General features: G+C 58.2%; 2 protein-coding genes across 2 annotated transcripts in view; one reads left to right on the top strand and one right to left on the bottom strand.

The window, feature by feature from the left end:
* Nucleotides 1–4,920: 4,920 nt before the first annotated feature.
* VOLCADRAFT_95340 (uncharacterized protein) lies at nucleotides 4,921–19,550 on the bottom strand (the record flags this gene model as incomplete). The annotated part of the gene is made up of 19 exons (XM_002954433.1): nucleotides 4,921–5,826; nucleotides 6,117–6,260; nucleotides 6,467–7,196; nucleotides 7,478–7,677; nucleotides 8,186–8,407; nucleotides 8,740–8,997; nucleotides 9,362–9,596; nucleotides 10,322–12,436; nucleotides 12,783–13,178; nucleotides 13,270–13,290; nucleotides 13,621–13,905; nucleotides 14,419–14,705; nucleotides 15,106–15,405; nucleotides 16,233–16,507; nucleotides 16,989–17,155; nucleotides 17,799–17,923; nucleotides 18,530–18,663; nucleotides 19,082–19,382; nucleotides 19,455–19,550. 19 exons carry the CDS (start codon nucleotides 19,548–19,550, stop codon nucleotides 4,921–4,923), a joined length of 7,197 nt encoding a protein of 2,398 aa, XP_002954479.1.
* Nucleotides 19,551–20,785: 1,235 nt separating this feature from the next.
* VOLCADRAFT_106413 (uncharacterized protein) overlaps nucleotides 20,786–23,694 on the top strand; it is a gene marked incomplete at its 3' end in the record, with an annotated part of 3,065 nt that continues 156 nt past the window's right edge. Inside the window, exons 1-3 of the mRNA XM_002954491.1 lie at nucleotides 20,786–21,262; nucleotides 21,580–21,861; nucleotides 23,125–23,575. Coding sequence (XP_002954537.1) covers nucleotides 21,665–21,861; nucleotides 23,125–23,575 — 648 coding nt within the window. The 5' untranslated portion in view covers nucleotides 20,786–21,262; nucleotides 21,580–21,664. The remainder of the gene's footprint in view (nucleotides 21,263–21,579; nucleotides 21,862–23,124; nucleotides 23,576–23,694) is intronic.

Raw genomic sequence — 23,694 nt, 5'->3', positions numbered from 1 at the left:
TGAGGGGCGTGTGAGGGGCGTGTGAGGGGCGTGTGAGGGCGCGTGTGAGGGGCGTGTGAGGGGCGTGTGAGGGGCGTGTGAGGGGCGCGTGTGAGGGGCGTGTGAGGGGCGTGTGAGGGGCGCGTGTGAGGGGCGTGTGAGGGGCGTGTGAGGGGCGTGTGAGGGGGGAGATATCTTTATGAGGCGAAACCGGGAGGAGTGTTCAGCTGCCGACTGCCGTCCTAAATACCAAGCCCGCTGAAGGAGGCCCCCCTCTGACGGTTGTATCACGGGGTCACGGGAGGGGGCGCGTGGGTCTGTTAGAGGGTAGGACTACTAGAGGGGGGGCCCACTCCCTAGGACCCTGGGAAGACGTCGGTCGGCAGTATTTGCCAGTCAGCTTCCCCATCCCCTCCTCTCCCTCCAAAATCTTCCCTCCCCTTCACCCCATTAACCACTGTAATGCCTGCCCTGACATGGCGATCTGCCGTACCCCGTCCCCTCCCCCGTACCTACCTGGCGTGGTTGAGGTAGAGTGCCGAGCAGCCGGGCAGGTGAAGCAGGTTGTCAGCCAGGAACACGAGGCTGCATATCAGCATCAGCACGAACACGCCGTTGCCCGTGCTGCCCGTGCTGGGTGCCGCGAGCGAGCTCTGCGACGCCCCGCTCCTGCTTCCTGCTCGGTGTGGGTTGAGGAGGAAGGTCGGGGGAGATGCGGACATTAGCATGCGGAGACTACCAAACATGTATCTTCCGTGGGAAGCATGTGAGCTACTAGGGCAGGACCTATTGCGATTTAAAGAAGATGGGGATAGGACAGAAAGGCTTGGGGCTGCGCGGGGATGCACCCCGCGGGCTGCGCGCTGCGGACGGAAGGCAGCGAAATGAGTTGGGAGGAAGTTGTTCCCCTCCCCAATTAAAGCGGGGAAGCGAACAGTGCGCCGCGGGGGGGAAGATTCATGTTTCACCACCTTGCTGCAGCTCGTGTGGATGGTGGCAAATAACTGACCTCGTTGTATCCAAATTGCTTTCTAGCTGACCGCCCATGTGTATGCGACCCGCCGGGTCAGGCAGACCAACCTTCGCCACTCCGCCATGCAGAGAAGTCGCCGCTTGATGCGGAGCAAGAAACTGTCGCTTTACGACGGTGTGGGTTGCCCGACTGTGGAAGCTTCGGAAGGATGCCTCGGTTGCAGCCCTTCAGCGCAGACGTCCTCCATGTTATCGTTAGCTTATGTTCAACCTTGGAACTGCCATAATGCACAATTGAGTTACATCGATTCGGTGCCAAACTTGTGGTATGGAACATTGGAAGCTCTGACAGCTGCTGCTGCTGGGAAAGCGTATCACCAGCAAAGCACAATCTATTAACCGATTATGAACACGATCTTAATGGGATTTAATTCCAGCCGGAATCCATTAACTGCTCGTCCTGTGAGACGATACGACATGTGTTGTGCAAAAAGGCGCAGTCCGGAGCACAGCAGAGAAAGGACATGGATAATGTGAATCGTTACATTGTTAGGCTAGGAGTAGGGCGTGAACTTCAAAATAACGCAAGCATGCCCGACAACAGAGCAAGCAAACGCGAGTCGGAACTTAGTCGTTATGCAGTCATACTTTTGACGACTTCCTTGATACACATATTTCAAGACTCAAATTGAAATACGCTTAGAGCAAACGACCGAGCATCGACTTGCACTCGGTCGCCACTGACGGCGACACCATAACGGAGAATTCGGAGGTGCAAGACTGGAGCGGAGATGGTTCAAACGAAAACATGACGAACTGGAGGAACATGATGTTACAGCGGACTCCCGCGACGGCAGTATCCCACCCAAGGCAGATGATGCGGTAACGGAAGCGGGCCTCAGGAGATCGCCTGGTAAAACGCTTAACCAGGAGGCTCGGCTCAGTCGTTCGTAATATGTCAATCACAGGATTAAGGAAGGAGGGAAAGATCGGACCGGCAGGACCAGAGTTGAGTCAGTTGGCGTGATCAGAGACGACTCGGCTTGGCTAGCGGCCCCTGGTTTGTAGTTTTATCTAAGGGGCGTCTAGTAGATTTGGTTTAGATGAGTGTGTTGGCGAAGCGAGCCGGCTCTAAGACAAGGGGTGTTGCAATGCCAGCGTACTTGTCTACCCGCACAGCCCAGGGAGCTATGCTGTCACCGACGGTCTTGCGCGGCCCAGTTGGCTTGACCAGGACTGACTAGGAGGGATATGCCTTCACGGCGCGAAAGCCCAGGCTGTGCTGCTTTGGTCCGGTCAACTCACCGCAGGGGTTACGCTCTCGCAGCGTGCAGCACCCAGGCTTCGTGCCATTTGGTCCGTGATTGGCTCCGGTGAAGGTTCCAGGAGAAGAGGAACCTACCGCATATACCAGGTTATTGGCTGGCCCAGGGATCGTGACGACCGCTGACCACTGGCGTCTGGGATTGATCCACGCACAGGAAGCGGATGAAGAATCATGCTGCACGTCGCCCCGGGTGTGGCCTGGGACGAAAAGGTCTGGGAATCGGCTGAAGTATTACGTAACGGAACAGCCACCTGGCATAAGGCCCAACACTGCACTAGTCGGACACATGTTGGACAGGGTCTATGTAGCTACTCTACTAGCCCGGTGGGGGGGGGACTCGGCGCCAGCAGCCATGTGCTAGTGCCCTTCACGAGCAGGAAATCCAGCGGCTGCGGCGGAACGACTTTAGCAGCGCGGAAAGGGAACTGAGGGTCTATGGTGGTGCAGCCTGCTCTGGTATGGCTGTATGGCCGGGTAGTGCAACACCAGACAGACAGCCGACCAGGATACGGACGTCTCCGTGGTGTGGCGGCCGAGGACAGCAACAGCGAGCTGACGTGCCCAGCAAGTGCGAAGATGGTACCCAGGGGCTGCTGAACCAGACGGTATATGCCAAGTGCTGTGGGAGCACTCCAGTGTCGGTGGCTGCAGCCTGTCCCTGGACGTGTTCACCGAGAGACACACACACACATACACACCATGACAGTACCAGGCAGTTTCTTCGCGGCAACCTGGGTCAAGGGTGTGTGGACCCAAGATTGGGCTCCCCGGAGTGAGGGGTGTGTAACGGATAGCCTGCCGCTGAAGGGAGCAAACTCCTTTTTCCACACACCTGGCTATGTGGATTATATGTAAGCCTACACCGGATGCAACAGTGCAGCGTGGTGCAGAGCTCCGTAACTGTCTCGCAGTATCACATCCTCTGACGATCTGTCGCCAAAGGACGCATGCTTCCACCTGCTTCCACCTGCCTCCACCTGCCTCCACCTGCCTCCACCTGCCTCCACCTGCTTCCACCTGCTTCCACCTGCCTCCACCTGCTTCCACCTGCTTCCACCTGCCTCCACCTGCCCCCGCCTGCCTCCACCTGCCTCCACCTGCCCCCGCCTGCCCCCACCTGCCTCCACCTGCCTCCACCTGCCCCCGCCTGCCTCCACCTGCCTCCACCTGCCCCCCCGCCTGCCTCCACCTGCCCCCACCTGCCTCCACCTGCTTCCGGGCCCCAGTTGGGGAAATGAACATCCATCCTGCATCCATGCCGACAGATTAACATGCCCCGGTTCTTATGTTTCTTCTCTACGTCATACAGCATGCATATATACGAACGCGAGAACAAGTCGCTCCAATAGCCGGCAGCAGCAGCAGCTGCCCGGCATGTGTGCCGTCTGGTTTTATGGCGAGTTATGGCACATTGACGTTGTAAATCCGCCAACTCCCAACGCCAAGTGGTGGTCCCGACGTGTGCACCAAACCACGCAGCAGCAGTCCCTGCATACACCCTTGTGATGCAATGGTGATCAATCTGCAGTTGTACATACAACAGCCGGAAACACAACAATAATTGAGTTCAAATCGTGTGGTCGAAATTCCTGTCAAACATTTTGCACAATCTTTCATAAGCACAAGCAAAAACACATTAACATAAATACACATGCACACACACACACACACCCCGACAGCTACGATTCTTACCTCATTTCAGCCCGTCCCCCCTCCACGCACGCAAACACACACACACACACACACACAAATACACACACGTGTACGTCTTAGATCTCATCAAGTAGATGGTATCACCAATACCCCTTCACGCACATACGTACATCTATACACGCAAAGTCCAAACTTCAAATCTTCTTCGGCCCCTAATACCCCAGACAGCATCTACCACCAGCATGCGGTGGAATTACTACAGTATAGGGCAATACAAAATGCCGCGCTTTAGCATGTATGTATGTGCTATGTGTGAAACTGTACGGTTAACTTTATGTATATGTATATGTATACGAAGCTAGCTGGCTAACTAGGTGGGCTTATCTGGGCCACATCTGCTGCACCACCTTGGGACTGTTCCTTTAGGGAGGCAACATCACCTCAATGGAAAACGGAAAGACTCTCTTGTACAGATAAACATACCGACCGACTGGCCTGCTCTACCGCAACATATGCTGCTTCCCTGACAGCCACCACCCTCCCGGCAGCAAGTTTCGAGCCTAACTGCCCAACCACCACCACTAACTTCCCAACCACCACCACCACTACATTAGCGACCACAGCGACCACCAGCAGGGCCCCTAAACACATTAATTAATAAACAGGCGCATTTATATATCGGCAATCATTCGTAAACTCGTACGGCATTCATTCGTTCACACGCTTGTGTGATATGCTCAAGAGCAGCACCTGGTTGAGCTATCCATCCACCAAACACCAGCCACAGCACGCCGACGGGTTGCACCTCAGCCCCAGACACTTTCCGGCTGGTCTCCTGGCCTTTACCTGCCGTACTAGTCCCTAACTCCTCCAACCTCCAACCACCAACCTAATCAAGCTCCCCCCGGTTCTTCCCTTCACTCTTCGCATCACACCATCACCCCTCCAGCCTTCTTTACGGCTGCTCCCCCGGACTGACCGGCTGTCACTCAAAGCCTCCCAGCACCACCAACCCCACTAGCACCCGCACTCACACTCATTGCCCCAGCCCCCGGCCCCCCACTAGCACTAGCACTAGCACTAGCACTGGGCGATCTGGGTGAATATCCGGACAGACTGGGCAGCAGGACCACATTGCGGCGGCCAGGCAGTCGCCCGTCCACTGATAGCCGCGATTGTGACTGCTGCTGCTGCTCTGAAGGCAGCCCCAGGGCTCTGGGTAGTGATGGTGGCGCCGTAGGGTCTGATGTCCCCGCCATGACTCCCAGCCGTGATCGCTCCTGCAGCCGCACCGACTGAGGCCGCACTGCCGGCAGCGACACCTCCCTCCAGCGGCCCCTCCGTGACGATGATGATAACGATGATAACGACACGCTGGGTGGTGGCCACCTGCCCGGGCCGCGTGCACCGTCATCGCCTACCCGCCGCTCTGCCCGCTCCTCCTGCTCCTCACCCTTCACCCCAGCTGCCGCCATAGGCGCCGGCTGCAGCAACCCTAAGGGCGGCTTATGATCACCACCGCCGCTGTTGCCACCGCCTCCAGGTACGCCAGCAGCGGTGGGGCCCCCACCACCAGGGGGCTGGCGGCCCCGCAGCGGTGCAATGGGCGGCAGCTTGGCCAGGATGGGGCGCCGAAGCCGGGAAGATGGGAGCAGTGTGTAGCTGCTGCCCTCCGCCCCCGCCCCCGCCCCCGCCCCAAGCTCCCGCCGTATATCGCCCAGCCTGTGTCCGTTGATGAGCGTCTCGCAGCCCACTTGTGCTCCGATGGCGGCGGCAGTTGCGGCGGCTGGGCTGCCGTCCGGGTTGGCTGGGTCCACCAGCAGCAGCTGGCTGCGGAAGGTGTGGCGGAGCAGGAAACCGCGAATGGCCGCAGCCACCGCCACCGCGGCGTGGTACTGCACAGAGGGCGGGGTGTATGTATGCATGTATGCAGTCAGGTTGGAAACATCCTGTTAGGGGCTCGGGGTTGAGTCCAAATCGATCAGGAGTTTTGGCTGCAGCTCGTGACAGTGACCCGCACCCCCTCACCCCTTCCGTTTCTTCCGTTTCTCCCCTTTCCACCATCCCCAAGCCGCTTAACCAGACATATTAGTCCCAGGTCGTGCCATCCTTCCCCAATTTTCCCCCTCTTCTCCTCTTCTCCTCTCCCCTTCATCCCCCCTTTTTCCCGCACGCACGCACGCACATGTCGAGCTGCATGGTCCCGACAGGGCTCCTCAGGCGGCAACCTCCTGCTCAGCACCTCCACCATGTCGTCCTCTACTTCGGGGGGCAGCACGGCCCCGCACACTGCACCCGACAAGGCGTACAACACCTCAATGAAACACACCTGAGGGGGGCAGGGAGGGAGGGAGGCGGACAGGGCAGGGCAGGAGACGGAGTATGAGAATGGGAGCTGACTGTTTGTTTGAGTGCCTGAGTGGATCAAAGGCCTCAATGAATACACGCGTCCTCAATGAATACATACGCTCCCCCCGGCCTACCCCACACCCCACACCCCATACCCCATAATACCCACCCAAGGTGCGCACACACCTTGTTCCCCGCGTACAGGGGTATGTCCAGCTGCAGCAGCAACTCCTGAGCATCCAGGCGGCAGTTCACCCGCCCTGCCCGGCCCAGCGGCTCCTCCGTGGCCGCCACCAGCGACACCAGCTGGGAGGCGTGGATGAAGCCGCTGGCGGAGCAGTCCACATTCGACCAGGCGTCCACGAAGCTGTCGAAGCAAGTCCTAGGGATGGGCAACCCCGCTTCAGATTCGGCCTGAGTCAGGTTTTCGAGCAGAACCGCAATCACCAGCTGCAACAGAATGAAGGTACACAGCACCACGAAGACGGGGAAGTAGACGACGGCGGCGAAGGGACTGAGGGGGCATTGGTTGTCCGTGGCGTCGGAGGGCAGGGCAGCCAGTAGCGGATCCGAGGGGTCCAGGTACGTGCCGGCGGACAGGAAGACGGTGGTGGCGGCAAGGGAGGTAGGGGTGGAGTTGGCCGGGGAGGTGATGGGAAAGGAAGAGGAGGTAGCGGTGTTGGGGGTTAGGTAAGAGGAGGAGGACGAGGACGAGGAAGAAGGAGGAGGGGAGAGGAAGGGGCCCACGGGAGAGGAGAGAGGAGAGAGGGAGGCTGAGGTTGTGGTGGTTGCGCTGGTTGTGGTGGTGGTGGTTGTAGTGGTTGTTGTAATGTTGATGTCGTGCAGCACCGTCACGCAGTCGCCGGTTCTCATGCAGTCCAGCATGAGGCCGTTCCAGCCCTCGCCTGTGAGCATCCTGTGGGGGTGGGGGGAGAGGGGGAAGGGGGGAAGGGGGGAAGGGCAGGGGTATGAGCGGGATGGGGGAATGTACAATGTTATTCATATGTACGGGTGGAGGTATCACGAGGAGGGGAGGAGGAGGGGGACACACGGTCACACACCGTGCCATGTGACGCGTGTGGCATTGTGCAGGGTGAGGGGGGATAAGGCGTGCGTGGTTGCCAAATCGGGTGCTACCGGGTGCTACCCAGAGCGGCCCCTGGCCCCAACCACAACCCATCCCAACCCCGCCACTACCTGAACAACAGCAGCATTGCGTTGGGGAAGTTGTCGAAGTTGGCATGGCGGTTCAGGTTGTCGCCTTGCTTGATGCCGGCAAACAGGTTGACGCCGATGACGGCGAATATGAAGAAGAACAGCAGCATCACACCACCCACGTTGGCCAGTGCGGGGAGCGAGTTGTACAAGGTGAGGAGCAGCTTCTGCATACCAGTGGCCTGAATAAGCGATGCAGTGATAAAAGGTAACGGGCGGTGAGAAGAAGAAGGAGAAGGAGAAGAAGAAGAAGGAGAAGGAGAAGAAGAAGAAGGAGAAGAAGAAGAAGGAGAAGGAGAAGGAGAAGAAGGTGGTCGTGTTTAGCGAGGGCGACTCAACGGGAAAGAAGTACACAGACGGCAAAAAGGTACACAGACGGCAAAGAAGGCTGAGGCTGTCATGTGCCACTGCCTGAGCACAGAAGAACGGCTCCAAAATAGAGTTCGAAAATCGATCACAAAACACAAAAGGGTGAGGTTACAGTGTATTCTAGTTTACATGGATCTATAACACACACACTCTTACACACAAACACACACACACACACACACACACACACAACACACACACTCTTACACACGCACACACTCTTACACGCACACACACACACACATCACGGGTGTGCTACCGTTGGACCGGTGGCACGGAGCTGTACAGAGCACAGACACGTACATTGCGGACGAGACGCACCACTCGCGCCACCCGCAGCACCCGCAGCAGGGGCATGAAGCTGACGTTGCGTGTGTTGCTGTAGTCCAGAGCCACCGACGCCACGGACACCAGCACCACGAAGCAGTCAAAGCAGTTCCAGCGGTCGCGGAAATAACCCAGAGGGCCGAACGCGGACAACTTGAGAAGTGCCTCCACCACGAAGATACACGTGAACACGACATTGCTGTACGACATGAGATCCTGAGGGTACGGCACATGTATTAGTGTATGTGTGTGTGGGAAGGCCCAACCTGTGCACAATCGAGATGCTCACACGCTCGCCCGTACCCTCTAGAAAGAGAGATCTCAACAAGTCCTCATCAGATGAGACTCACATGCGAGGTGGGTCGTGGTTCACCCAGCCGTCGCAGTACATCGTACAGACGAAGCAGCCACTCCCATCCCCATCCCCATCCCCATCCCCATCCCCACACCCGTCAAGCTTTCTTTCCTTGCGGCCACCGCAACCCCTAGGTTACCTCCTCCCCCTGAAAGCTCCCCCCCCTTCCCCTTCCTTCCCCTCCAAGATCTACCTGCCATGTAGACGACATGCCCACGTGCACCATAGCCATCAGCACCACATTACACACGATGACCACCAACATGAAGGCGTCGAACAGCCGGTGGGACACCGCGATGTACAGCAGCAGGCGCACGCGGTTGCTGGGCCGCGGCGGCTTGTACTGCATGCGTGTACGGAGCAGCAGCATCTGCGTATCCACCCAGGCCTGCTGGGCGGGTGTTAGGTCAACAGACATGGCCGCCTTCTCCGCATCATGCAGCTCAGCGAACTGGGGGGATGGGGATGGGGATGGGGATGGGGATGGGGATGGGGATGGGGATGGGGATGGGGATGGGGATGGGGATGAAAGCCAACACAAGCACTTGGTGCAAACGGAAAGACATAGCTGCCAATATCCCAATCCCCCGGTGGTGGTTTGAGGGGGTGAAGGCGACCAGGGGGGGAAGGTTCGGGGTGTGGTCGTGCAAGTGGGGATTGGCAAGTAGTCCACCATATAGAGTTACTGTCTACCGCATGCGGGATACTGCCCTAGGCAGGTCCCTCTAGCACCGCACTGGCCGCAAGGGCCGTGCAGCCGTTCTTGCAAGTACTGCAAAAACATACGATAAGATGTACACACAGCTATCGTATACCTTCTCCAACGTGACGCCGATGAAGAGGTTGAGCACGAAGAAACTGCAGACAACGATGAATAGGATGAAGAGCAAAATGATGAGCGGGCTGTGGTTCCATAGGGGCTGCTTGTCCGCACCCACGGCGTCCACGGCGGAAAAGGTGATGTCCACCCACAGGGAGAGTGTGGCGGCCTGGAACAACGTCAACAGCGCCACGCCCACGTTGTCGAAGTTGTTCGCGGCGTTGACCCACCTGCCGGCGTAGGGTAGCGAGGGGGCGAGATAGGGGCTCGGCGGGTTGCGGTGGCGAGAAAGGATCGGGTTTGCATCGCTTGGTTTAGCTATAACACATACCTGACCGGCAAGCACAGGACCAAGTTCTCCAATAGCTATAGAAAGGATAACAACACCACGACCACATACTTTAAACAAATCGGTTTGAGCACTTTCTTAAACAGTAGAAGACCAATTGCGCCAAATTAATGATAAGCTAGTTCCTCCTCAGCGGGTACATCCTCTGTGTATTGCGATAGAACGCCAAGACCCCGGCAGGAGGGAGAGGCATCGGAGTTGCTCTATGTAACAAGGTGGGGCGGGTAGGGGCGGCACGGAAGCGAGCTTGGGGTGAGGAAAGAAAGCAGACACCCCGCACCGCCTCCCGACTCTTCCAGCCGTCAAAGGCATCTTGGGAGGAACAACACTACTACAAGAGCCCGGATGACCGCCAGGTTCTAACCACCAAGGTTTGGAGCATGGCATAGTATGGCAGGGCATGGCAGGGCAAGGGGCAAGGCGGATAGCGCCACCACCCGGATCACATGTGACGGCAACAGCTCCGACAAGGACATCCATCCTGCCAGCGGGTTACTTCCCACCTGATGGAACCCATGTCCATCTCTCCAGCCGCCACCACCGTTATTTCCCCCCTCCCCCCTCCCCCCGACACACAAACACACAACCCACACACACACCACTTACTGCGTTAATATCGAGTACTCCGGCATGGATACGTTGAGTGCGCTGTAATACGCCGACTGGGAGATGGTCTGGTTGCCAGCTTCACACCACGAGCGCGTCAGCTGCTGACCGTACGGCAGTACGTAGTACGGATCAATCCGCTCCCCACTGGCCGCATCCACGCAGTTGTACAGCTTGCCCTTGAACAGGTTGACCGCCAGGATGGCGAAGATGAGGTAGAAAAACACGCACACCAGCGCCACGTTCAACATGGCCGGAAGCACCGCGAACAACGCATTCACCACCACTCGCAGCCCCGGAAAGCGCTGTACTGCCCGCAGCGGCCGCAGCGCGCGCAGAGTACGCAGCACGCGCAGCATCTTGACGTTTTCCGCTCCCACTCCAATTACCTCCACAATGATGAACACCCAGCCGACCAACACAATCAGCAAATCCAACACATTCCAGCCGTTGCGGATGTAGGCGTGCCTGCCAGTGAACGCAAAGCCAAACGTCACAATCTTGAGCACGGCTTCCAGTGTGAATGCACCGGTGAAGATGTAATCCAAGATGCGCAGCGCCAGCGCAAGTCGAGATTCCGGATTTAGGGAGGGCGCATCCAGCACCAGACACACGCACGATGCCAGGATGAGCAGCAGAATGACCGCCTCGAACCAGCCGTTGTGGACTAAGGTAGCCGCACCGTGCCGCAGCCAGCTATTGTGCCTAAACACCAGCAGCGAACGGCCCTGCACCGCGCCCTGCCAGACCGGGCCCACCGCCGCGCGCCCCTTCGCCCCCAGCTTGCTGCTGAACGACTTGAGGTGTACGAGCACGGACTTGGAGGATTGGCGAGGGATGCGGCTCTGGGAGACCTCCCTGCGCGGACGGGGATGCTCCGGATGTGGCCAGGACGCCACCGACACGTCACCCGCCGCCTCTAACAGGCCTGCAAAAGCCGCAAGGGAGATTTCTCGCTGATGGGACATCCCACTCATCATCGGCCCATTATCAGCCCCATCTTCCTGGACCCTGGCCCAGCCATCCTCCAATCCCGATGGCTCCTGCTGCTGCTCCTTATCTTTAGGTTTGTCAGATGTGCTAGTTGGCGGTGGCGGCAGCGCTGCAGCCGAGTCGTCCCAACGGACTTTGGCAGCTGTGTGGACGGAGCCGCCCGCCTCCTCCTTACCCCCCTTCAGGCCGCCCTTGCCCCCGTGGAGTGCCCGCGGGGAGGATGCTGCACCACCACCACCAGCCCCACCACCAGGCGGCGGCGCCACCTCAGAAGCCTCCGCCAGCGCCGCAGCGGGCGATTCCATCTGCCGGGTCGGCTGGCAAAAGGCCCAGGCGTGCATATCAATAGTCACGCGCATTGCGGATTCTGCTGTCTCCTTTTTCTCCGCCGCCTCCGTTTCGTCGTCCTCCTCTTTCCCTCCCGTGACAAGTCTCCCCTCGGCCACAGGCACTGCAGTAGCACCACCACCACCACCACCACCAACGGGATTGGCCGCCGCGGTAGCAGCAGCCCCTGGTGGAGACCTTCCACCGCCGTCGCCTGGTGGACCCTGAGGTGCACTGGACGAGCGTACAGCAGCCCCTGGCTGATGACCTAAGGCCTTGCCCAGGCTCGGGCTGGAGTTGGGGCTGGGGCCCTGCTGCTGCTGCTGCTGTTGATCCGTTCCAGTCTCAGGCTCAGCGGCTGCTGCAGGGCTGCCGGCCCACTCGTCACGCTCTGTACCATCGCCCCGGCTGCTTAGACTCGTCCTCTGTCGTCCTCTTCCTTCTGCTGCTGCTGACCGGCCGCTGTCGAGCTGCCTCCCCCCAGCTGCCTCCGCTGCGTCCGTGACCCCGCCACGGCCGCCATCACCACCGCCGCCACTGCCGGGCGGCAGCTCGCTCGGAGCTGCGATTGAAACTTGGCCTGAGCTGGAGGTGGTTGAGTTTGTTGAGGTTGTGCCGTCCGCACGAGCCTCGGAGTCCTCGGGCGGTGTTTCCTCGACCTTGACACTCAGGTTGTCCAGCAGGATGGCGATGAAGAGGTTGAAGACCAGGTAGTTGCCGATAACGATGACGGCAACAAAGTACAGCGAGGCCCACTGGGAGACGGTGCGCATGCCATCGTACATCATGTCGTTCCTGAAGGGCCGGCCAGCAGGTAATGAAAGATTGATGGGTGCTGTGAAGGCTGTTCCAGGTGGTGCCGGATGTCGCTATCATGTCGCCGAGGCAGACAGAAAGCCCAAGAGGCCGTGTTGTTAAGAGCAGCTGTAACCTGACCCTGTAATCCACAGGCCAGACCAGGGCCAGGTCCCGCCTTCCCTCACCCTAGTTCCAGCTTCCCAACCCCGCCATTGGAAGTCCTTAATGGTTCACCTCGTCTGTACAGTTCACACGTACCTCGGCAGTTCAGGCACCAGGCAGCAGCAGTTTATCCTCCCTCCCCTCCCTCCTGGCCCCCGAACGCAGGCAGACAGCCACTCACCAGTTCTCTCCAGTCAGCACCTGAAACACCGAGTACATGGCCCAAAACACGTTGTCAAAGTTGGCCCTGGGCACCTGCGACTTGCCCACCATGGCCAGGTACTCGCACCCGCCCAAGACCGCCCCACCAGACACCGGGCTGCCGGACGTGGTGTTGCTGCCGTTATTGCCGTTGCTGGCATCAGCTGCCTCTGCCGCCGCGGCCTCCGCGTTATCGCAGAAGCGCTCGCAGTAGGCCAGGCCGTTGTAGAACGACCCCGGCGCCTCCACCCAGGCTCCCAGCTGGTCTTCCGCGCAGGGCAGGTAGCAGTGGAAGTGGTTGGGGCACTGGCCCCACACACGGTGACCCGGCGGACACACGGGGCGGGAGCCTGACACGTAGTCACAAAACATGAACCTGCGAGGGGGAGGAAGGATCGGGGAGAGGGCGGCCGGGCGCATGAGGGAGGGCCACACGGGGGGGCATGGGGGTCAACCCCCCTACGCACCTGCCGCTGTCGTAAAGTACACTGCCCATACAGGGTTGGCGGCAGGGTGAGGAACACGAAGAAAAATATCATTGTTGCACAAGGGGAAAACAACGCAAGCTCCTTCCTCCCTCCCTGCCCCTCTCGGCCTCCCACACACATGTTTGGGCCAGCAGTGTCTTTCCTTCCCTCTCTAGCCGTTCCCACACCCCTGACCACACAGCCCACACAGCAATAACCCTTGCGCTCGGCCACCCCCGGTTGACCCCTCCTCGCCCCTCCTCGCACTACCACCCATTCTACACCTACCAATTCCTACACCTACGCACCTACGCTGACCCACACAGACTGAGAACCCCTCACACAACTCACTTGTAACCAAAGAGCTCTCTGCCCAGGAGCGAGGAGATGAAAAGGAACAGCAACATAAGGCCCACCAACATGATGGACGCCTGTACCGAGTTGTACATGCCAAGAATGATGGCATTGAACTCCCGCCAGTTCCTAGCCAGCCTAAAGATGCGCAGCAGCCGCAACGCCCTCAGCACCGACAGCGGCCCCGCACCGGACAGGCTGGGCACCAGGTCGATGATCATCTCTATCAGCGACACAGCCACCACGATAGCGTCGAAGATATTCATGCCCTGACGGAAGAACCTGCGTGGGTGCCGTACATTTAGGCCGTACAAGCCAAGCAGAAAGGCGAAGAAGATCGGCGGAATGGCGTCATCCCTCTCCTTGAAAGAGAAATCTCCAACCTGGCGGATCTCCTTACGCCCAGCCCCCAACTAGACCCAGGCACCTAAAGCCCAGGCACCCAGGAACACCACCGGGTGGGGTAAGCACCGCCTTACGTTAGGTTAGAATCAGAACCGCGTCTTGGCCACTTCTTGGCCTGTTGTAGGAGGAGGTGGAGAGGGGGGGCCCCGGGAGCGGATACCACCAAATTCCGCTACCCATCAACCGCAGTCGCCTACACGACCCCCACCTCAACACGCTCAGCTACCTACTCCGGCAACTTACATGTTCCGCCCGTCAACCGGTGACCAGTGCCGTCACAATCGATGGGATCGCATAGAGCAAAAGCTGTCCCCCCGTTGTGTCCCTTATCCAGGGCCCCCCACCACCATACATACACACATACACACCTACATACACACACGAGCTCACCGGACCCAACCGAACGCCGTAATCCGAAGCGCCAGCTCCACCGCGAAGTAGCCCGTGAGGCCGTAGTTGATGTAGTCCGTGGCCCGCTCCACCTTGTACGGCATGCCGTACCAGTTGACGCACATGACGGCTGTGTTGACCAGGATGAGCGCCGCGGTGGTGAGCTCCATGCCCCTGCTGACGGCCACACGCCAGGTCAGGCGCCGCAGCCGACCCAGGTCCGGCGGGGGGGGACTGCCCGTGGCGATGGTGGGATCCTCATCATCCGTGGCCCCCATCTTCCGCATCTGGAAGGCACAGAACCACACAGTACAGACAGGCAGACAGACAGACAAACAGGCAGACAGACAGACAGGCAGACAGACGGATAAGACCTAAGTGCTCCTCTTATAGCCGCGGAACGGTACGCAATTGCCCGGGGCAGGAGGGCAGGTGCCCCCGCGGGGGAGGGGGAGGGGGAGGGGAAGGGGGAGGGGGAGAGGCTGCAGTGCAGAACCCCGGCGCCGGCGGCAGCAGTCAAACCCTAGATAGGTACGAAAGCTACTACGGGGCAGAATGCTCCCAAGCATTCCACACCTCGGTGGGGCCCCCTTTTCTCCCTCTCCCTCTCCCTCTCCCTCTCCCTCTCCCTCTCCCTCCCTCTATGTCCTATTTTCCCCCTTCATAACGCAAACGTGCCTGACTCACTCTGAGTTTGGCCATCACGTTGTACAGGGATAAAGGCGGCAGCTGCCCATCGCCCTCCTCCTCCTCCTCCTCCTCCTCCTTGCCATCCAGCCGGGCATCCTTCCCGTTCCTGTTCTTCTCACCGGCAGCGGCGCCAATCCCGTCCCTGCCGGCTGTATCAGGTTCAGCAGCTGCTGCAGGAGCGGAAGTATCAGCCCTGCCCGGCTGCCCCTCCTCCTGCCCCCCCTCCTCCCCCTTCAGCTGCTCACGCAAGTTGTCCGTGGAGAAGTTGACTGACAGCACCGCCAGTGCCAGATTAATCTGCACGGTCAGGGGCAGGGCGCAAAAAGAGGGGCGGAGTCGGGGGTCGAGGAATACGTGAGAAAGGAGGAGGGGGAGGTGGTGCCGGGGGTCAATGGGGTCGTGGGGGCACCAAGTGAGGAAGAACACAACAGACCAGGCAGGTCAGGTCAAGTCAGGGTACGGCAGGCCAGGGTACGGCAGGGCAAGGGCAAGGTAGGGCAGGCCCCAATCTGTGCGGCCGGAGCAAAGCAAGGTATGGGGCTACTAGCAGCTGGCACCCCATGTTGATGCGAAGGGATGTCGTGTCGCCCCGTGGCCTGTTTAGGTAACTTGTCAGGTTATCGTGAGTAACAGCCGTGGCCTGTTTAAGACTGCCCATCAGACTTCTGTGAGCAACGGCTGGCAGGTTCTAGAGTACTACCAGCTCGTCCATCAGGATAAGCTTTCCAAGCCTTTATAAGGCATTGCTGTCTATTGGTGATAGTACCTCAGATCCACACGTTTACGCCTAGGTAAAGGGGCTATCGGTGGTAGGTCGCGGATCTCCCGAATACGTGTAACGGCTAATGTCTCCTTAGTCGTGTCTGCTAGGTCCCAGTGAGATAGCGTCTCACCAACACCCCACCTACATCTCGCCACACCGCTCCTCCCATGACGGACGGGCATACGTACATGTCTGCTCCATCGGCGGTTCAGGAGCATCCCGCGCCCCATCTCACCCCGGCCCCACTTAAGCACAATATTCATTGCAGCATAGGACACAGAGCTAAGAGGTAATAAGATAATAATCACGAGGAAGACATAGGAAAGGAGGGCGAAACAGCTGCTGCCGTACAGTGCCGTACCATGAAGAAAGCTCCAAAAATGACGAGGCCCACGTAGAATATCCAGACCCAGTAGTTGACGGCATCCATCACCAGATACATCACATCGCTCCAACCCGATAACGTGATGTGCTGGAAGATAGTGAGCCATGACCACAAAATGTTGTCGTAACTGAGAAAGCCGTTGTACGGGTTGCCGTACCACGTGCAGTACATGCCGCTGTCGCAAGCGCGGCCGGCATACGGCTTGCCTGGCACAGCTTTCGGCCCGTCATTGGACGAGTACCACTCCACCTCTGAGAGAGCCGATGGGGCGGGGCGGGCCGGGGGGGGGGGGGAAGCCGGGGAGGGGGAGGTCACACAGAGACAGGTGAGGACCTGTACACCTAAAAAACCACGGAATTAGCAACCACAACGACAACGACCATAACGAGAACAAGAGGTATGTTGCGTTGCATTTCGTTGCGGGACAACGGACAACGGACAAGTAAATGCGGCGCCCCAATGGAGCGGAAGGGAGCTCGACCGATCCAACCCCAGTTAGCCAGCAGGATGCTCATTGCTGCTCAGGCGACCTCCCGTTCCCTCCTGCCTCATATCCCCTCCCCCTCCCCCCTAGATTCGAGTTTTGGTGGACGTCGATGCAATTGATTTTTCTACTTTTTGCACTAACCTGTAACTCTCCTTCCCCTCTCACCCTCAAACAGATTGCCCCCTTTTTCCCTCCAGATAACTGCTAACCAACGAACTCACAAAGCAACCAACCTACTCACTCACCCGAGCTGAGCGGCCCACTGCACATGTCCTCCGTCTGGTCGTCAGGTACCAGATAGCTCACGTTGGCGACCACCACACCACCGTAGCCACCTCCTCCATGGCCACCTCCATCCGCAATTCCCGCCGTTGTGACGTTGTAGGCGCCGGCCAGATCCGGGGAGCCGCATCTGCTTAGGGTTCAGGGTTCAGGGTTCAGGGTTCAGGGTTCAGGGTTTAGGAAGGAGTATGATACTGGGGGTTGCGCGTATGCAACTGTCGTGGCATACTTGCATATTTACCTTGGGAATTTCCTAGTGCTCTGGCACTTCGCCACTTGGCATTATTGTCTTCGCGCTTGTTTGGTTAACCTATTGGGCACTTGCCTGTCTTTTACCACGCGTGAATTTGGATTATGGCGCTCTCGCTATAATCGTGATGACACTGGTAGACCCACTTGGGTTACGATTGCACCGATTGGTGATGACAACTACATTCCCGGGTCGTACAGATTGCTGTACAAGTCGTCATGGTCGCTGAGGCATTTAGTCTCTCTTCATTCACTAACCGGCAGTTTTCACTACCACATAAACTGTGGAGGTGGATACAACCCAGAGGGGTATTCGATTTAGGACAGGTAGGGGTTGCCTGATTTGGACCTCCAGGCCCTAACCCCACCCACCCACCCAGTTGCTCACCCAGCCGCTCACTCAGAAGATAGACAACCCTTCCCCGGCAACCCCCCACCCACCCATACAGCCTCAACAGCCTCGTGGCATCTCCCCCCCCTTCCCCCCCTCTCCCCCCCTCTCCCCCCCGCCTTCCCCCCCACACCTGTTCCTGAGCACCCCGGCGAACAGCTGCACCGCGATGATCCCGAACAGGAAGAAGGTGAAGGTGCACAGCACGAACACGTCGAACAGCATGGGCAGGGAGCCGATGATGGTGGTCACCAGCACCTGATCCAGGGAGGAAGGGGGAGGGGGGAGGGGGCCGGCGGGACATAACCAACAGCACAACCGGCAGTAGCAGCAGCGGAGCAACAGCTGGTAGAGTTTGCCGCAGCACAAGGGGAGGGAGCGCACCGTACCCAAAGGGGCAAGGCCAAAGAGCGGTGGACAAATAGACAATCCTTGAGGTAAGCAGGCAGAGTCCGAGCTCCGAAACCGTTGAGGAGGCTATCCTTGGCGGTTTGCAAAGGGTGTTGTAAGGGTGGTGATTAAGCCCGCTGGTTGGCGTGTTTCCATCTGTCTTCTCCGTCGTTTACATCGTTTCCATCAACTGCGGCGTGCTCTGGTAGAAGATATGTCGGCTGCACTATCTATGGGCTGTACTGCCATTGGCTGCTGTTGGTGCCGTTAGGCTGCAGCAGGGCGCAAGTCGGTCGGCCCCCACCCTCCGGGACAATGACCTCCCCATACATCATATTTCCCTTCGCCACCCAATCCACTCCCTTTCCTTCCCGCCTACTTCCCCCCTTAAATTTGACTGTGCATATCATTCCCCCTTTTTAAATCCACAACCTGCCCTTCCCCCTGCCCTCCCTCCCAACCCCTCCCGCCCACCCGCATGCCCTTGATCCGTTTGACAGTCCGCAGAGGCCGCAGAGCCCGAATGGTCCTCAGCCCCGTCAAATTCTGGGGGGCCACAAGGCCCACATAGCTGACCACCACAACTAGGAAGTCCAGAACATTCCAGCCTGCAGGGCAAAAGGGCTCGTGGATGGGCGGGGGGATTAATTACTGTAATGGTCGCAACAATGCACGGTGGGAAAACATCAACATGGACTGTTGACGGAGGAGAACGAATAGGGACTGGGGCGAGCAAGGGGACTGGAGGATCAGAAGCTAACTGCAGAGAAGATTGTGCGTGGCGGGCAAGTAGGGAGGAGTGGGCTGCAAGTAGAGGTCGGTACTCCTTGGGGCGGCGGTATGGAGGGGTAGGGGGCCCTAGGTGCTGGCTGGGCGTGGGAAGCGCGCTGTTAGGTTTCCCAGTCGGATGTCCCTTGCTGTTGGATTCTGCCGTACGCTCCCTGAGACCTTCCACTCCTGGGCCTGCTTAAGCAGGAACGTAATTTTATCCGTCGTTTTACGCACTGCCTTCTTCTGTGCCCTCACCGTCGCGTAGGTAGGTGCCCTTCTCAAGCACGAAACCCATGGAGATGACCTTCAGAAGCATCTCCAGCGTGAACACGGCTATGAATACATAGTCGATTCTTGCCACGATTTTTCCCAAGGACGTCTCATCGAAACCTTGCCGGTTGCTGCCAAGTCCCAGCGTGACGCAATTGCATATAATAACGAAGAATACAAAGTTTTCAAAAAGCCGGTTATGGCTTATGAGAACAGAAGTTTTTCTGAGCCTGGAAGCCTTTCTGAAAATGAAGCAGCTCCGCTCCGGGTACGCTGATGTTAGGACCTACATCAGCGGCGAGATAGACAGCTGAGGCATCTAACAGAAATCAAACTGTCCAATTGCCAATATGCCCACTTCATAGTGCTCTCGCGCCGCATCGCCCGCCGTGCCAGGTTCAGGATGATGCGATGTGGTAGGCGCCACACGTCCCAGAGCATGCTCTTCTGACATCGCAGCACGCAAGTTTACATTTGTATTCTCCACATAGCTATAACATGCTAATGACCTGCTGGCGTCATCTTAGGCCGATACATTTGCATATTCTATGATAACATGTTTGGCTGGAGTCTCCATCTTACAACATGTCAAAATTGATTGCAAGCTGAAATGCGGTCCGAAAGCAGTCCCCCACAGAGAATTTGTCTGCATTCCAAATTCCGTATACGGGTAGCAAGTCCCTAGTTGATTGCATCTGGTTTGATTTTAAGCTAGACTACTCTGGATATCCTTTCATTTGCCCATAAGAGCGACAGGCTGCGACGTGGCCAACTGCCATCCCACACTATTGCCAAATACAGAAGTACGGAGGGCCCTATGCCAACCACGGATATCACACCAGGACGAGACAGTCCGAGTTTTGGCCATTCCAGCACAGAATGCAGAGTCAGACAACAGGTACCAACTAAGCTTTATTAAGACGGATTACAGAAAATAGACGACGAGAAAGACTAGAAAAAGTCGAGGTCGAAATCGCTTGACGAGTGATGTTAGATTGCCTTTATCTTTGGTTTTACCTACAATAGGACGCCGTCTCTTATATATGAGAAGACAACAACAACGGCGACGCGCAGATCGACATTGCGGGCCAACGGCATCCATGCAAGTAAGTGAAGCGCGCGGGCACTGCGCGGGTGGTTGGGTTGGTTCGGCCTTGAGTAGAGGCACCTGAATAGTGGGTTCTGTTGCTTGTCGGTGGGCGGGGGAATTCTAGTTGGGTTCGCGAGGTCCGTAGGTCAGTAGGAAAGGTGGTTTTATCTCGGCCTCCCGCAGTTGGCGAGGCTTTAGCTGGGAGTCCGTTTTGCCGGGAGTAGCTCTTGGTTGGCAAGAGGTTGCGAGGGGCTTGATCGGCGCCCTTTGTCTTGAGTTCGCCTGATTTACCCTGGTATCCTCGCGAGTCGCCAGATAGCCCGGTGCAGGATACTTACCAACATAACAGCTACCCTACGTGCGAAGGCGTAAAGAACAATGAGCAAGACAGGCATACAGGATGGCGTCAAGAAATCCGCAAGCAAACGAAAGTTGAAGTCAAGACGCGTGGACGGACCCGGAGCCTTCGGACGTGTGGACGGACTACAGCTACATCATAAAGCCGCCGCGGCGGTCCGCTAAGTGCGGCACAAATGCATGACAAGCGGCTGCGGAAGGCAGCGCGCTTAGGAAGCCCGCCGCGGCGGCACGCCGAATCGAAGGCGTTGATTTAGGAGCATATAGACAGCGGCCGCGGGAGGCGGTGTGCTTGTAGAAAAGCCGCTGCGGCGGTCCGCTAAGTGCGGCACAAATGCATGACACGCGGCTGCGGAAGGCAGTGCGCTTAGGAAGCCCGCCGCGGCGGCACGCCGAATTGAAGGCGTTGATTTAGGAGCATATAGACAGCGGCCGCGGGAGGCGGTGTGCTTATAGAAAAGCCGCTGCGGCGGTCCGCTAAGTGCGGCACAAATGCATGACACGCGGCTGCGGAAGGCAGTGCGCATAGGAAGCCCGCCGCGGCGGCACGCCGAATTGAAGGCGTTGATTTAGGAGCATATAGACAGCGGCCGCGGAAGGCGGTGCGCTTATAGAAAAGCCGCTGCGGCGGTCCGCTAAGTGCGGCACAAATGCATGACACGCGGCTGCGGAAGGCAGTGCGCTTAGGAAGCCCGCCGCGGCGGCACGCCGAATTGAAGGTGTTGATTTAGGAGCATATAGACAGCAGCCGCGGGAGGCGGTGTGCTTGTAGAAAAGCCGCCGTGGCGGTCCGCTAAGTGCGGCACAAATGCATGACACGCGGCTGCGGAAGGCAGTGCGCTTAGGAAGCCCGCCGCGGCGGCACGCCGAATTGAAGGTGTTGATTTAGGAGCATATAGACAGCGGCCGCGGGAGGCGGTGCGCTTGTAGAAACACCGCTGCGGCGGTCCGCTAAGTGCGGCTCAAATGCATGACACGCGGCTGCGGAAGGCAGTGCGCTTAGGAAGCCCGCCGTGGCGGCACGCCGAAACTGAAGGCGTTGATTTAGGAGCATTTAGACAGCGGCCGCGGAAGGCGGTGTGCTTGTAGAAAAGCCGCTGTGGCGGTCCGCTAAGTGCGGCATGAAGGACGCTATGAAGTGGGAGCCTGAACACCGGGCAAGGATGCTGGAACTTATATGGTCTCACCGCAACTCTATTGTTCCCTTTGGCCGTAAGTTTACTTCATCACTTATCTCGTTGGAAGTGCGAGGTAGGATGGTGCTTATAGGCGATTTGTCAGCCCTTGAGCCCTCGGCTCGTACTAGGGTGGTTTGCAGGTACGGGGAACGCACCCACGGACATGTAACAACAACAACAAGTGCGGCACAAATGCATGACAAGCGGCTGCGGAAGACAGTGCGCTTAGGGAGCCCGCAGTGGCGGCAAGCCGAACGGAAGGCGTTGATTTAGGAGCATATAGAAGGTGACAGCGGAGGGCGGTCCACTTGTAGAAACACCGCTGCGGCGGTCCGATAGTGCGGCACCAATTGCATGATAAGAGGCTGTAGAAGGCAGCGCACTTAGGAAGCCCGCCAAGGCGGCACACCGAACTGACGGCTTTATGATTTAAGAATGTGTAGACGGCGACCACGGAAGGCGGCCCGCTTGTAGAAAAGCTGCTGCGGCAGTCCTCAGAATACGGCACTAAAATGCCTGACAAGCGACTGCGGAAAACAGCACGATTAAGAAGCCCACCGCGGCGGCACACCGAATGGGAGGCGTTGTGACCTAGGAGGATATAGACAGCGACCGCGGAAGGCGGTGCGCTTGTAGAAAACTGCTGTGGTGGCCCGCAAAGCGCGGCACAGAATGCATGACGAGCGGCGGTGAAAGGCAACGCGATTAGGAAGCCTGCCGTGGCGGCACGCCAAACCGAAGGTGTGGTATGGGAACTTGTAGACAGCGACCACAGAAGGCATCGCGCTTGTAGCAAACCGCTGGGGTGGTCCACTGAGTTCGGTTCACAAGAGGCTGCAGGAGGTAGCGTTCTTGAGTAACCCGCAGTGATGGCTTGCCGGATTACAGGCGTGGCGATTTAGGAGTATGTCAACAACGATCACAGAAGGCGGTGCACTTGTAGAAGGGAGACGGGGAGAGACACGTCTCAGACACGGGACCAGGAGTACCAGACACGAAGCGGGGTACAGAACGAGCCACAGCTATTAGAAGGCCGTTACTGTTCCCCAAAAAACCCCATAAAGGGCCGACCCACTGATGGAGACCATAAGGGTAGTTGCCCGAGTAAGGTGTGGAAAAGCCAGAAATAAACAATCGTATCAAACGCCCTTGCCTGGGAATGTTGTTCAGCTAGGCGGCTGAAGAATGCATTAGCATCTTTCTGTATGAGGAGGGGCGAAGGCCAATACAAACGTCATTGGTTGGCCCATCAGGAAACCAGAGGCAAGGATGCCGTGAGGGGAGAAGGGCGCTACAAAACGTCAAGGCCTGCCCAGGCGCAGGCTACGGGAGTACCAGGGAGGGCCGCTAGACTGCCGGGGCCAGTGAAGGTTACCCTGTTAAAATGCAAGGCACGGCCATAGGAGCAGAGAAAAATTGGCCGAGAACTACCGGAGCAGTCGGCTTCCCCGAGCAGTAGGGAATCGGCGAGTGGCAGTGACGAAGATATGCAACCCGGGCGGACGACCAGGGCCAGGAGGGCGGAATCGGAGGACATACGCCAGGCTAGAGCCGAAGGGTCATCCGCTGCCGGCAGACAAGCGGAAAGGGACATCCGGTCCGAATCCAGGGGCCCGGTCGGGCAACAAGTGGATTGGCGAGCCTTGGGGAAAGACGTTGGCTGCAAAACACGGAGACAAGGCCATGTCACTCAGAGGCACGTTCGAGCCCAACGCGGCCTCAGACCCAGGAGCGATAGTGGCATTACGAATCGGAGGATTTGGGCTCCGAGGACGGCAGTCAACTTTTGTGGGGCGGCGCAAAGAACTTATGGTGATCGGTCTGACGGACGCGCTGGAACAGTTTTTCTGGCGGGTAGGGCAGGATCTCTGCGATGGATACACGAATCACAGGAGGCGAGGCTACGACGTAGACTGACACCCCTTATCGAAGAGATAGCAGAACAACTGGCAGCAGCCTTTCGAACAGCAGCG

The sequence above is a fragment of the Volvox carteri genome (genome assembly GCF_000143455.1).
Source record: "Volvox carteri f. nagariensis unplaced genomic scaffold VOLCAscaffold_43, whole genome shotgun sequence".
Lineage (NCBI taxonomy): Eukaryota > Viridiplantae > Chlorophyta > Chlorophyceae > Chlamydomonadales > Volvocaceae > Volvox > Volvox carteri.
This window is presented reverse-complemented; position numbering and strand designations above follow the sequence as displayed.